The sequence below is a fragment of the Agelaius phoeniceus genome, chromosome 16 (assembly GCF_051311805.1).
Source record: "Agelaius phoeniceus isolate bAgePho1 chromosome 16, bAgePho1.hap1, whole genome shotgun sequence".
NCBI lineage: Eukaryota > Metazoa > Chordata > Aves > Passeriformes > Icteridae > Agelaius > Agelaius phoeniceus.
In genome coordinates this window covers 7,103,064-7,116,866 of record NC_135280.1, presented here as the reverse complement: position 1 = coordinate 7,116,866, position 13,803 = coordinate 7,103,064, and the positions used below count along the sequence as shown (strand labels likewise).

The 13,803-nt window shown below is 39.8% G+C and overlaps 1 protein-coding gene across 2 annotated transcripts in view; it reads left to right on the top strand.

Annotated features, from left to right (window-relative positions):
• The window catches only part of CYTH3 (cytohesin 3), a 49,049-nt gene extending 35,805 nt beyond the window's left edge, over positions 1 to 13,244 (top strand). The window contains exons 8-13 of one of the 2 annotated variants that reach the window (XM_077187029.1): positions 555 to 703; positions 1,474 to 1,586; positions 8,671 to 8,749; positions 8,830 to 8,901; positions 9,035 to 9,189; positions 9,815 to 13,244. In XM_077187029.1, the coding sequence (XP_077043144.1) occupies positions 555 to 703; positions 1,474 to 1,586; positions 8,671 to 8,749; positions 8,830 to 8,901; positions 9,035 to 9,189; positions 9,815 to 9,887 (641 nt within the window). In that variant the 3' untranslated portion in view covers positions 9,888 to 13,244. The remainder of the gene's footprint in view (positions 1 to 554; positions 704 to 1,473; positions 1,587 to 8,670; positions 8,750 to 8,829; positions 8,902 to 9,034; positions 9,190 to 9,814) is intronic. The other variant, XM_054643969.2, reaches the window with a different exon arrangement.
• The last annotated feature ends 559 nt before the right edge of the window (positions 13,245 to 13,803 follow it).

Sequence of the window (13,803 nt, the reverse complement as noted above, 5' to 3'; positions counted from 1 at the left end):
GAGGCATGATAAGATTTCCTTTGTCATCTTCTGATATTATCCAGTAGTGCTAGCTACCTCCTGTATGCCAAGGAATTGGATCAGTGTCACTTTCAGTCTTTTTAAATGCAGTCAGAATATTACTTTGAAGAGACCATTCTTTCTCTTTGGAGAGAGCTTTGGAAGTACTTTGAGTAGGAGGAGGCTGATGGACCAGGTTTATTATAGCATCCATCACTATGATTTAGGCAAAATCTGTGCAGAGAACATTTTGCCCAACACTTAAGCGTTTCAAGTGAAATGTTAATTTAAGGTGATAGCAATAAGCATAAAGAGTTTAATTTTTTTGGATTTTCATACAGTTTTTCTTATACTTGTTTTTTATTTGAATTGTAACATTGTTTTTCTTCTTGGGCTTACTTAACAGCTTAAGGATTTTATACTTTTATGTACAGTGTCCAGGATTTTTTGACTGTTTCTTTTCCTTTATCAGCCAGGATGAGCTGTACACTAATTTTACAGGTTCATACACACAACACATGGGAAGATAAACCATTTTTCAAATCTGATTTCAGATACATGTTACGTGCTTTCATTTGCCATTATTATGTTGAATACCAGCCTGCACAACCACAACGTGCGAGATAAACCCACAGTGGAGAGGTTTATCTCCATGAATCGTGGAATTAATGAAGGTGGGGACCTTCCAGAGGAATTGCTGAGGGTAAGTTGGGCTGGCTAGGACAAAGCCAGGCTTTGTGTTTTTAATAGCAGACTTAAAAGTGTGTACAACAGTTCTCAGGCAGATTTGTCAAGGGAGGGCAAAAGAACATTTTCTGGCATATGTAACCATTTGAGTAGCTGAAAGAAGCATTTTTTTGTTATTCACAGCTACTTTGAGCTAGTTCTGCCTATACCCAACCTTTTGTTGAGAACAGGCTGTTTCAGAGAAAGCGCTCTGTGTATCTCTCAGTAGTTTGCTTATGGCAAAATTCATGTGGAATTGGCTGCTTATGAAAAAAGTAGCATTTCTATCAGAAAAATCATAAAAATTATTTTTTCATTATTGCCTCTCATTTTTCCCGCATTTTGTGAAGTTCCCTCCTTGAGAAATCAGTTAAAAAAACTGCTGTAAGACAGTGTTATGGGCTACACCATTTTATGAAAACCCAGATTCATTTGGCAAAATTTGTACTAAATGAAACTGATAGTGAAACCTTCAAAATACTAAATGCTGAAGTTAAAATAAAAATGTCATTGCTAGGAGTGCTTAAGAAATTTTTACTGAAGAGAGACTTGTGTACAGATGATGTAGTTTAAAATGAAACTTGATCAAAGTATTAAACAAAGGTAGACAGGGGGTGGTCCAGAATTCTATGGACAGTATTTCCTGTGCTTTTTATACTAATAATCTGAGAAGCAGTAAGATATCCTGGTTGCATTTTCTGTTAAGACATTTATTAATGAGGTCTTTTTCCTCTTTTATTTTTCTAGAATTTATATGAAAGTATTAAGAATGAGCCATTTAAAATTCCAGAGGATGATGGAAATGATCTAACGCATACATTTTTTAATCCAGATAGAGAAGGTTGGCTGCTGAAATTAGGTTAGTCACAAGGGCAGTTCTGCTGCTGTGTGTTTGTTCATTGTTAGCATGTTTGCTGCTCCGTGTCTTCCTGCTTTCTTGTGAAGGTAACAGGTTTCACTTTGTATTTAAAAATGTATGAACCAAAATAAGTAGCTCCTTTACGTCTGAAGGCTGTTACTTCTTATTTTGCATACCCAAATTAGCAATCAGGTTCAAACTTCGGAGTTTTATTTCTGAGATCTGAGAAATAAAAACTCGTCGACAAAAAGGAAACACCACATGGTATTTGCCACATGCTGTGACTGATAAATAACAACTGAGTCTCCATAAGGTCATTTCAGAAAACCGTGTGTGATGTTTCAACACAGTTTTCTGTGTACAAAAAAAGGATTTCTCTTCAAATAGTTATTTTTGTATGTCTTTATTTTTCCATATTATTTGTGAGTTTCTCTTGGTTTGGTTTTGGCTATGATTTTTTAATGAGTGGTTTAAATGTGCCTTCTTGTTTTCCTTATGGCCTATGACCTATCACCTTTCTGTTCTGTGACTGGCTGTCTCTGCTTATTCTGCATTAGGAGGTACGTATCTGATTGCTTTCCAGTCCCCTCTTCTTCAGTTGCTCATTCTTTTATTTTCTTCCTCCTTCCTCCTGGCTTTTTCTTTTTTTCTTTTCTTTTTTTTAAATCAGATTCGTTGTAGCATTTTGCTTTTTCACTCAGTGTCACTAACAGTGTCATCAGTGGTGCTCTGAGAGACTGGCATGTCAGTGTCTGACTCACATGCAGGTGTGTTCTGCAAAAGAAGAAAGCATTTACATGCAAAGCAGAAAAATAAGGATGACTTCAGCACACTTTTATCATTCATGGAAGAACATAACAAGGAAAGAATAATCTCTGTTGAGAGTAAACAACATGTCTTACTCTGCCATGAAGTTTCAGAGTGTTTTTGTTACTTGTTCATCAATGATAATAGGTTGTTGAAAGATTGATTACATTTGAACTACATATTTATAAAAGCTGTTCTTTTTACTGCTTGTTTTCCTTTTAAAATATTTAGCTTATTTAAACATTTAGCTTATTTAACAGAGTCTTAAATGAGCTTCAAATTTAGGGTTGCAGGAACCTCAGGTAGTTCAGTTTCTTGGCACTGTAGGATGCCTTTGTTTTTACAGACTTGTAAAGTTGATGGGATTCACTCTTTCACCTGGCCTTAGGGATTTTTTTTTCCTATATAAAGGAGACTGACACTTTGTTTTAAGAGTTGTTTTCAAGACAATAAATTTTTTAAATTCAAACACCAGCAACTTCCCTAGAGACAGTTGTTGGCCACTTTAATGTGTTGAAGTGGAAGGAGCTCTGCACTTGGAGAACGGTGACCAAAGTGTGGAAATTGATGCTGCTGGGGTGCACATGGGGAGGATGGTGAAAGTGGAGCCTGGACAGAGCCATAGGCCACAGTGCTGATGGCACCTGGAACTTGGTGGCCATGCTTGTGCTGGAAGGAAATGGATGTGAAAAGGAAGCATTTGGAATTCATTCACGTGCTCCCCAATGTCGAATTCTGACCTCTGTGCTACAGATGCTGTGGAGCTCCTTTTCTAACTACAAAGAAGCAAAGCTCTTGCTTTTTGAGCTGTATTGGCTCAGCTAGCACAATGTCAAACATGACCTTGCAGCTTTTCTCCATTTGGTAGCATGAGATGATGGTTAACAGAAAAGCCTTTCAAGCTGCTGTAGGTGGAATGTGCTTTTGGAGGAGAGGTCGAGTGTAAGGCCAGGCTGTGCCTGTTGCTGTTGCCAGTGCTCCCTCATGAACTTACACATAATGGGAGTGCAGGCAAGTGTGAGTGTGTGTAGAGGAGTGACAACATCCTCTGTGGAAGAAACTGCCCATAAAAGAGATCTAATAAAAAATAGAGGAACAAAGAAATTGAGGAAGCGATGACTGAAAGTAAGTGAGAGCTGCCAGGAACTTCTGCACAGTCTGTCTGTGGTGCAAAGTCAATAAACCACAGGTCAGGACTGAAAGCTCTGTCTGAGTGTGCAGTGTGTAGGATGCAGATGAGGCACAGTGCACAGAAGCCCCAGTAGTAAAAGGGAGTGTGAAGCAGAAGGGTGTTACACGTAACACTCCCACGGTGTGAGGGTTGTTTGAGTAAAGAAATGAAACGTGTCCAGAAGCCTCTGGTGAATCAGCCTGGGAATGCCTGGAGCTGGACTTCTGTGAAAGACTGCATTTTTTCCACAGACACAGACTGCTACAGACTAATACACTGCTGGTTTAGATGCAATGACCAGAAATAAACCTGACAGTCTTTTTTTTTTCTTTATTTTTTTCCCTTTTATTTCTTTCCTCTCCTTCAAGTTTCCTATTTGCTAGGAGTCTTAAACTGTATGTTGAGAGTGCTGTCTCAATCCACATTGTTTGCATTTTTACAGTTCTTTCTCTTGGGAAGCACTTCTTGTGAAATGGGTGTGGTTTCCTTCAGTTCTAGAAGCTTCTGATACTAAAAACTTGTGTATTGTTGAAATGCTAAGAAGACAAACTCCTGTGTGAGGGTTTAAGTGCTCAGTTGTGATAAAACACAGAAGTTGAAATAGAAAGTTTTTATATAAAACTATAACCATGACTAAGACTACTTGCAGACTCTGAGTATATCAAGACAGTACTTTGTATCTGGTGTTTCTCATAGTCAGCTCTTCCCATTTATGTAGTTGTGCCCCTTTTTCAGTATTCCATCCCTTACTGTATTGATTTTTCTCTGGGCAGAAGATAGATATTGTGAAACTTTAAAATATTGCAAAATTCATCTGTCCAAGAGACTACTCTGGGTTTTAGAAGGCTGGGAGGGTACAGAAGGCTTTTGGAGAGTTTGCTGCTCTGAATTGTTCAGAGGTGACCGTGTTAAGTCCGAGTGCCAAACCTGACAGCCAGACAGCAGTTCTGGTTTTATCTATCTAGACTTAGCCAGTGCCTTTAAATAGACATCTTTATCTTGGTAGGCCTAAATTATCATTCAGTTCTGCATCATTTGAAGCATGGTGTAATGAAAATGAATGCAGCAAGTTAAAAACTGAAAGCTGCTGAGTGCTAATGAGTCCTCCTTGGAGCAGCTTGACACACTGTGAGCCTTCAGATTTTTCTGCATAATGAGTGGTGTAGATACCACGAAATTTTCTGCCATCCACTCTAAAGTGAACTTTGAACTTGTTGCCTGTGCTCTCTTTGCTAATGCCCAAGTTAGAACTGTTTTGCCAGGAAGGTGTTTCCTTGCCTTAAACAGATTCTCTTGGCCAATTGCTTGGTTTGTGTAATATTTTCTACTAGTTAGAGGGAAACTTTGACATTATTCCCCCAAACTGGAGAGGAAATTATTCCAGCCAGACACATGAGTGTGTTAATTCTTTCTGCCAGCCAGGCGGTTACGGAGTGCTTGGAGAAGGTCCAGGAGCTTCACATCCGGGGCTGTCCCGCCAGCGGTGCCTGTTCCAGCACATCTGGCCTTGGGAGGATGTTGTTCCTCCTCCCTGATGTGGCTGGGAGAACAGGGCTGTTCATCAGGAACCAGAGCCTTCCGGTACCTGCCTGCCTCTTGGGGGGACTGAGGCTCTTCCAGGTTCAGGCAATCGGTGCTGTGGCCAAGGGAAAAGGATTTTTTAGAAGAAAGCCAAACTTTGATCCAACCAACTGTGTAGTTGCTGAGTCTGTTCTGTCTGGTGCTATCCAGATTAACTGAGGAGAAAACAATACATTTTTGGTGTGTGCATCTCTCAGCTCTAAAACTTTTTATATAAATGACCTGAAGATTTGAGTAGAACTTTCTAACTTTAGGTACCTTGCTGTCTTTAGCCTTAAGGCCTTTTTTACTTTGGAGATTTATGTTTCCTAAGTCCTTGCCAGTTATTTTTCCCTTTATTATAGATGGTTTCTTTTACCCTGTTGCCTAGTGTGTTCTTTGCCCAGAGTTAAAAAAAAAACATCCTCTGTTGAGTTACAAAGGTGAAGAGGATTTCTGTTCCTGTTTCTGTACATTTTGCCTTGTAGCCTTTTCTTGTAGTTTACTTACATTTCCACCTACTGTGGAAGATACTGTGCTTCTATATTTTATTATTTGAGATGTCTGTGCGTTTTTGTAATCAGCATGATCTTTCAGAAGTATGTCACTTATCTCTCCGTTTCTGTAAATGTTTATGGATTCATACTCTGGTTTTCTTGATCCTCTTCTGCTAACTTAATTCCCTCCAGTCCTAATCTTTAAAAGGCTGGGAGCTGGAATAAGAGATGAAGTATGGCCCTAAACTCTCTGTTGTTGCTTTATGAGCCTACAGCAATCTCAGCCAAGGACAAGAATGTTTTGTTATCATCTGTTTTTACCTGTTAATCTCATGCGCAGTTTACAGGCCACAGTGCCTTATCAGCCACCTGCTTGAGCTGCAGCCCATTGTAAAGGCATATTAAACACATGTGATGTGGTGACCCCTGTAAATTTGATTAATACAGATTAGATTTTGAGCTTTATTAGAGTTTCTGTGCTGTTGACAGCTGAAACTCAGTATGAAACCCTCTGTATGGGGAGACAGAGACTTATATGTGAGAGTAGTTCCTTATCCCACCAAAAAATCCTGCCTAACTGCTTTCTTTTTTTTCTTTTTATTTTTTTTTTTTCTCGTTGGAAGAGTAACTGATAGCTTGGTGGAGCAGAGACTTAAGGTCTATTTCTATGACTCCCATGAGTGCTGTAACCCAGTGAGCTACTGGCTGTTTTAGGAGGAGGGAAGCAGTAAGGGGGATGTTGATGGAAATACATAATCTTCTTTGTGGCTTCCCTGGAACTGGGTGATGTTTCATGACAAAAGCTTCCTCAAAACTGCAGCATGATTACAGAAGGTTTCAGGCCTGAGAAATCTGGCTTTTCCAGAGAGAGTGGATGTTGTCAGGAAAACATTCAGCAAACTCAACTGCTGTTTACTGCTTGGCAATTCATATTTGTCTGGGAGTGTGTGTTTTAGGTGTGTTGTTTCTTTCTTCAATTATAAACAGGTCTTCTTTTAAATATATGGTGGTTACTGATTTTTTTATTGTGTTTTGACATGGTATCACAGCTAATGAGAAATGCCTTTGTTCTCTTCAATCTGCTCTGTGATAGTAACCTCTTTCCCTGTTGGATTCATTCTCTCTCCTCCTGAATTATTTTCCTGCTAGCACCGGGCAAGCCATGACCTCTGATAGCTGATATTACTTGTTAGCCTGAAAAACAGGGTGTTTTAGGGTGATAAAATGTGAATTGATGTTAGTCTGCTGACCTTGGGGAGCAGAAGGAGGCGCTGGCAGCGCTGGGCTGTGTGAGATGGAGTCACGTTGTGCAGCCGCAGGGAGCGCCCGCTCCGTGTGACCCGGCCCTGCCTCTCCGTGGGGCTGCAGCTCCTCCTGCCCGGCCCAAACGCTTCCTGCTACCCGAGCCAGCTCTCGGTCAAGGTGTGGGGAATTTTTCTCGTGACTTACGTGCCAGTTTGATCATCTCTGCAGTGTTTATTTAAGGATCTGTCACAGTGGTTGTACTAAAATTCAGTTCTTCCCTCACTGTCTCCAGTTCACTCAGCCATTCATTGTGTCACAGCTTCTGCATCTTGCACTTTTTTGCCTTCACTTATTTCACCACACCTGCTTGCAGATTAATTTTTTCTTAAGATATGAGTGCATCTGGTGGAAACATCAAGTTTATTGAGTACATTTAATGTTGCAGTGTGTTAACACTGGGCTATTGTGGAGGTTGTGAAACGCAGTAAAAGGAAGGTACAACATGCAACAATGCAAATATGCAGTAGATTGGTATCAAGGAATGTCATGATATCCCTAGAATTGTTCTTTAATTTGAGTTGGATTTCTGTATTAAACAAAAACCCAGCTATCTTAAGCAGAACAAAAAGATCAAAAAATTATGCTTATATCTTAAATTTGATTGTATGACTTGGATTAAACTGGGTATCTTGTGTGTATTGATGGTGCTCTTTTATGCACAGGTGTTCAGTAGCAAGATCAACTCTTTTGAAATGTTGGCTTAATGAAATTAAATCACTGCTGAATGGATGATGCACAGGTGGTGACATAATCCTGAAGTCAGATAACTATGGTGGATCTAAACTTTTAATAACATATGCATGCTCTATCTACAATTGTCTTTCTTGGAAATGAATTTTAAAATAATGTAATGTGGGAAGCCAGGTGTGTTCTGAAGCAGCCATTGGCAGAAGAACAACTGAGAGGGCCAGAACAATGCTTTTGTTTCTAAAAAGAAACTGTTCCCTATAGGGTGATACTAGCAGGTGTAAGGAAGAGGAACTCTGTGGTTGCTGTTGTCTAAACTGTTAATGAAGGAAAAATTGGCATTTTTGGAGCAGTAGCTATTTCTTCTGTCACGTGTACTCAGTGATTTATTAACCCATGAAGAGAAGATGTTATTTTAAAATACTGAAAGATGACAAATTATATACCATATACTTATGGTATATTTTGGGACAGGATTTGCTCTTCATTGATGACACACTGTATTTGTTCTGTTAATGTTTCTGAGCACCTTACACACTTGATATTAAATCTGAAAGTAAAGACAGGTTATTAATCAGCTCTTTGCTCACGAGTGAAGTGACAGGAAGGTGATAAAAAGCCCTTTAATTTTATTGATGGGACCCTTTCCTTGCCCAGGACAAGCTGTTGAGGGGTCTCTCGTGTTGCAGGGATGCAGTTGCTGCTTCTGTGGGTGTCAGAGCAGCCCAGGCTGGCCTCACTCACCCCCAGCAGCAAGGGCAGGGTCCAGCCCTGTGCAGAGCTGGAATTTTTGGTGCAATGAGCACATGTGAGGGCCTGGACAGAGGGAGCAGGTCTGGCCACTCACTGTTGCCCATGGCTCTCGTGCCACCTCCATAGCTGATGCTGCCTCAGGACAAGTTGCAGTAACTTCCTTTAACCTCACTCATCTGTGCCTGATCCATTTACCATTAAGCAATTAAACCATACTTTGAAAAATAAGAACCTAATTATTTCCTTGCCTGTTGTTGAAGCTCTGACAGCAGCACATGTTTAATTCTGGAATTCCTTTTGTTTGTAGGGGGAAGAGTAAAAACATGGAAACGGAGATGGTTTATTCTGACTGATAATTGCCTGTATTACTTTGAATACACAACAGTGAGTATATATCATGGTGAATTTTCTTTGTAGTCAAGATTTATAAGTAACTAATAATGTGATATTTTCCTAATTTTTAGGACAAAGAACCTAGAGGAATTATTCCATTAGAAAATCTTAGCATAAGAGAAGTCGAAGACCCTAGAAAACCAGTAAGACAGTTTCAAATTTATTTTTAAAATGAAGATGAGTAAACCATATGGAACTTAATTGTACTGTTAAATGAATTTATTTGTCAGTTTTGTTTTGTTCTTTTAAATTTATTGCTTCATTTCTACCCTCCAGAACTGCTTTGAGCTCTACAACCCCAGCCATAAAGGTCAGGTAATCAAAGCGTGTAAAACCGAAGCTGACGGCAGAGTGGTGGAAGGCAACCATGTCGTGTACAGAATATCTGCTCCCACCCCAGAAGAGAAGGAGGAGTGGATCAAATCTATCAAGTGAGTTTCAAGTCTTCAATGTCTTTCAGGAATGAAGTGTAAGCTCTTTTCAGAGTATGATATGAGGAGAATTTGTTGTAACTTGTTGGAAGAACTCTGATGTGGCAATGTCCTCGAGGACCAACAGTGAGCTCTGTGGGGCTGGTGGATCAAGATACAAATCTGTTACTGTGTGGTCCTAAGGAAATACTGCTGCTAACTCAAATGAGGAGAACATGGATTTGTTGTTCTATGCAAGTGTAAAATCTTGTGTGAATTGTCTTTAAAGCTAATTCTATTGGATTCTTACTTCACCCAAGAATTAACTTTAGTGACATGTATCTTAAGCATGTTCACAAGCAGCTTTAAACTTCCACAGCTTTACTTTATATTGGAAGGTTTCTAAGCAGACCCACACTTAAATAAATAATAGTCAAGATGTGAAGGTGTGAGCTCTGAACTAATCACAGTGGAATTGAACCTTGTGCTAAAGAAATAGTTGTGGTGCTTTGAAGTCAGCCATCAATCTTAACAGTGTGGAGTCATCCACAAGGAAGAGAGAACAAAAGTTTTAGTTTTCACAGCTATTGAAATAGTTAATGGGTATTTATTAACCAAACTGATGATACCTTTTTTTCTCTTCCAGAGCAAGTATCAGCAGGGATCCCTTTTATGATATGCTGGCAACAAGGAAAAGAAGAATTGCAAATAAAAAATAGAACATGAACAGCAACTTGCAGGCCTGCATCAACCTATAACTGAACATACTGTGGAGTGATAGAAGAAATTGGACAAACTAAATGAAGATAACTGTAAATTTTATATATATATACATATATATATATATATACACATTTTACTATGGCATAAAAACTTGGCAGAACTTTTCAGGGTAAATAGTTACTGGTATATAATTTGAAGTAAGCTTCAATTCCCAGAGAATTATTATATTGGAACTTAATTCAACTGAACACGTGGAAGCCTTGTTTTCACTTACATTAGTGACAACTCCAGTTTACTTGGGCTGGGAGGGAAGGAGTGCAGGGCTAACACTAAAACATCCTTACCTGTTACCTGAGCACACATTTCCCATAAAAGAAGGAGTTATTATAAGACTTTGAGTTCTCACTTAAGTGCAGCACCAACAGTGGAGCACAGCATGACCTGGCACTGCATTTTCCTAGAAGCAAAAACCTCACAGTCCCAGTGGCAGTTCTCAGTTGTGTGTGTTTCACAGAACCACCTGAGTGCAGCTTTCATTCAGGGTTCCTCTCCTGCCTTTCTGGAAATAGCTTTCCTTAGACACACAGTGACTGGCAGCTCAGTGGGTACCTCTGGTGCCAGGGGTTTGTCAGTGTGCACTGAAATACAAATACAGGCAGGCCCAGCAGCAGAGGCTTGAGGCTGTGGCCATGCCAGGAAGTACCAGATGTGGTCTGGTGTTTGCCAGTTGGCTAAAGCTCATTCCTGTCTGCTCATACACTCACAACAAACAATAAGGTTTGATGACTGGTTTAATCTGCTTTTTATATAGTAACTTCCTTCTTATGTTTGAGATGCTGTAGTTTGATTAACACTAAGTTGCTACTAAAGGAGAGATGACAGGGCTTGTGTGACTTCAGGCCTTGCATGTGAAAACACCCCCAGATAATTTCACATGCATTCAGTGTTTTTAAAGGGAAAAGCCAGGAAGGTGAACTGTCCCTGTAAGATGCAGCCCTAGAGAGTTAAGCCAGCAGGATTCATTCCTTTGCTTGATAACAAACTTTGGACATAGAGAGTTTGTGCAAGTTTATACAAGTTCAGTATTTTTATTGCATTCTTAAAGATGATTTTCAGATTTGCGCTACAGCAGTTGGAATTGAAAAAAAAATAGACATTTTTACTAAAAACTAAAGTACTGATTGCCTGGTGCAGCTAGACTTCCCCACAGGCATGTGTCTCTCTTTGAAACCTGTGAAGGTCCTGCTGCTGGATCTTTCAGGAACACATCACTGGCTGCAGCAGATTTTACTCCAGTGCTTTTCTGTTGATAGCACACACATATTGTTCTTAGGGTAAAGCCCCCAGTTCCACAACAGGGGCAAAAAGTGGGAACTTTTGACTCTACTGCTTCTGTTACTTCCCAGTTTTTCCCAAATTTGTTGAACCTGAGCTGTGCCTACTGTGCCAGTGGATGTGTTGGAGACCCAAAATGTTCAAGCAGCTTTGCTTGTTGGCTGCAGGAGCACCTTTGGCTCTGTTGTAGGGAGATGTGCTGCACTGGCAAACCCACAGACTTACCAAGCTGATCTGTCTGAAATCTCCTTTGAACTGTAAGGGAGAGTCTGTTTCACTGTTCTGTCTTACTGATTTGCCTTGTTTTGCATGGAGTGTCAGCCTTGTGAGTGTTTTGCTTTATTGCATGTTTGCAAAAGAGGCTGAGAGGAAAAGAACAAAGTAAATTTTCCTACATTTTAGATTTTTCCCAGGGTGTGTGGAATTGCTTGGGTGAATGTTTAAATCTTAGTGCTTCCAAAGGAGTAAAACTCAACCAGAGGAGGTAGAATCCTTGAGTAAGTGTCAGTGTGGGGATATCTTAATGGAACACATTGAAACTCTTAATAGAAATTAATTAAGTTGTGTGTCCTGTGTTTGCAAAGCAGCACAATGATGGAGCTGCTGCCAGCACTTGTTTGGAGTCTTCTGTTCTGCAGTGACATTTTGTTTTCAAGCACTGCCTACATCAAGTCTTAGCTTTGGACAAGTAGATTTGTAATGCAAATAGTGACAGGCCAGATCAGTGGTACTAGTGAGCATAAATGTGAAAGGCAGCAAATACAGTATTTCTGGAGAAATGTGAGATTACAAAAGCATTAATAAGCCATGAAGCACTTTTGTATCAATTTTTATTTTCTGAAATACCACCTTTGAGGAAATCTATTTATTTAACCAGGTGAGGATGTCTGCCTATGAGCATGAAGGAAAGGCCTTGACAGTTCATTTGCTGTATTTAGTTTGAAGTTCTTATATCCGGAGAAATAATTATTTAGAGTAATGTGTAACTGAGGATATTATAGCAGGAAATATTTTATTTCTTAGCATTGAAATGCAACATCTTAAACAGGTGCTCAATGTATCTATTTAATTTACCAAAGCTAATGGAATAGCGTTTTTGTGTGTGTTAATATTTGATTTCAAATGTTCTTTGTAACAGTATTAACAGGGAGTGAAACTGGCCCAAAATTTCCACTGGCCACGGGGCCAGTAAAACAAAGTGGCTTGTGAAAATTTTGGCCATATCAGGTACTATCCATGAGAGTGAAGAAAAATCTCTCAACCTTTCCCTTTTTTATTGGGCTTCAAGTCCAGGGGTGGCTACTGAAAGTGGCTGCTTGGTGGCATAAAGCAGGATCTGTTACAGTTTGGCCATGCTGAGGAAAAGTCCTCTGGGGACAACAGCTTCTCCCTTCCTGTGGCACTGAAAGGTGAGGAATTCTTGAGCTCTTTGCTTTTGGCCCTGCCCTCTACAGCTGCAGGGCAGTGAGAGCCACGGTGTCAGTGCAGCTGGGAGGGAACTCCACACTAAACTTAAGCTCAGCTGGACTGACTTAAATTTTACAATATTCTGACAAAATAAGCTCTGCATCACTTAGCATTTTGAACCATTGTAGACTGGTACAAAACTGAACCTTTATAAAGTGAGCAGCATTTGTAATGCTTCATATATAAAAAAACTGCATATTTTTAAGATTTATTACATATCTATGTAGATATGCTTGCTGGAAAAGCTAGGTCTGTTGTAGACCAGATACTACAAATTAAGACTTGTGGCTTACCAGTTTCATTTCTATATTTTCTTGGAAAATGTTTCTAGCTAGAGTTTAAATATAAAATGTAAATACTGTACAGGTATGTATTGATATGAGTATTACTTCGTGTATACAAGTGATTTGCATGACAAATATTCTGTATCAATCATTGTTATAACGGTGATGTTCTTATGTAAAGCCACTGCAATATTAATGTTTTCATTTATCATTAAGACCTGTTGCTTAAATCTGTCAATTTTCTCAAAAATAAAGTGTGAAACTGTACTGTCTCCTCATTTACCAGGAATACATGGCAGGCAATAGCTGACTCTTAAGAGGTTAAGGTTTAATTTTCCAACTGCTCTTGTAAGTAAAAGGCCTCTTTACCCTTAGGCACAGTAATTTAAATTATCAGGTTTCATTTTTTTCAGAGAAAAAACCCTTCAACTGCAAAATGTTTCAGTGAAGTGTGTTAGCACATGAGTGTGACTCCAGTAAAAGGAGGTTTCCCTTGAGAGCCACCCTAAATTGAGGCATTTTATTTTGTCATTTCCCTGCCAGGGGTTTGTCAGCTGTGAGGGGGGAAGCGGATCTCTGCTCCTGGAGTCATTAATTAGTTTCCTCAATTAGCAATTAGGAACAGGTGCTGCTGCTCCACAGCTCTGGGGCAGTGTCACCCAGTGCCCTCCCTGCTCCAGAGCCATTGGGGCAGCTGGGGCTCTGAAGGGAGGCACAGCAACAACACCAACTCCTTTGAGAAGTTCTGCTGGAGTTACTCATCAAAGGACAAGACACCAAACCTTGGAGCCAGAGGACAAGAGAGGAAAAAAAGCCAGATACAGGA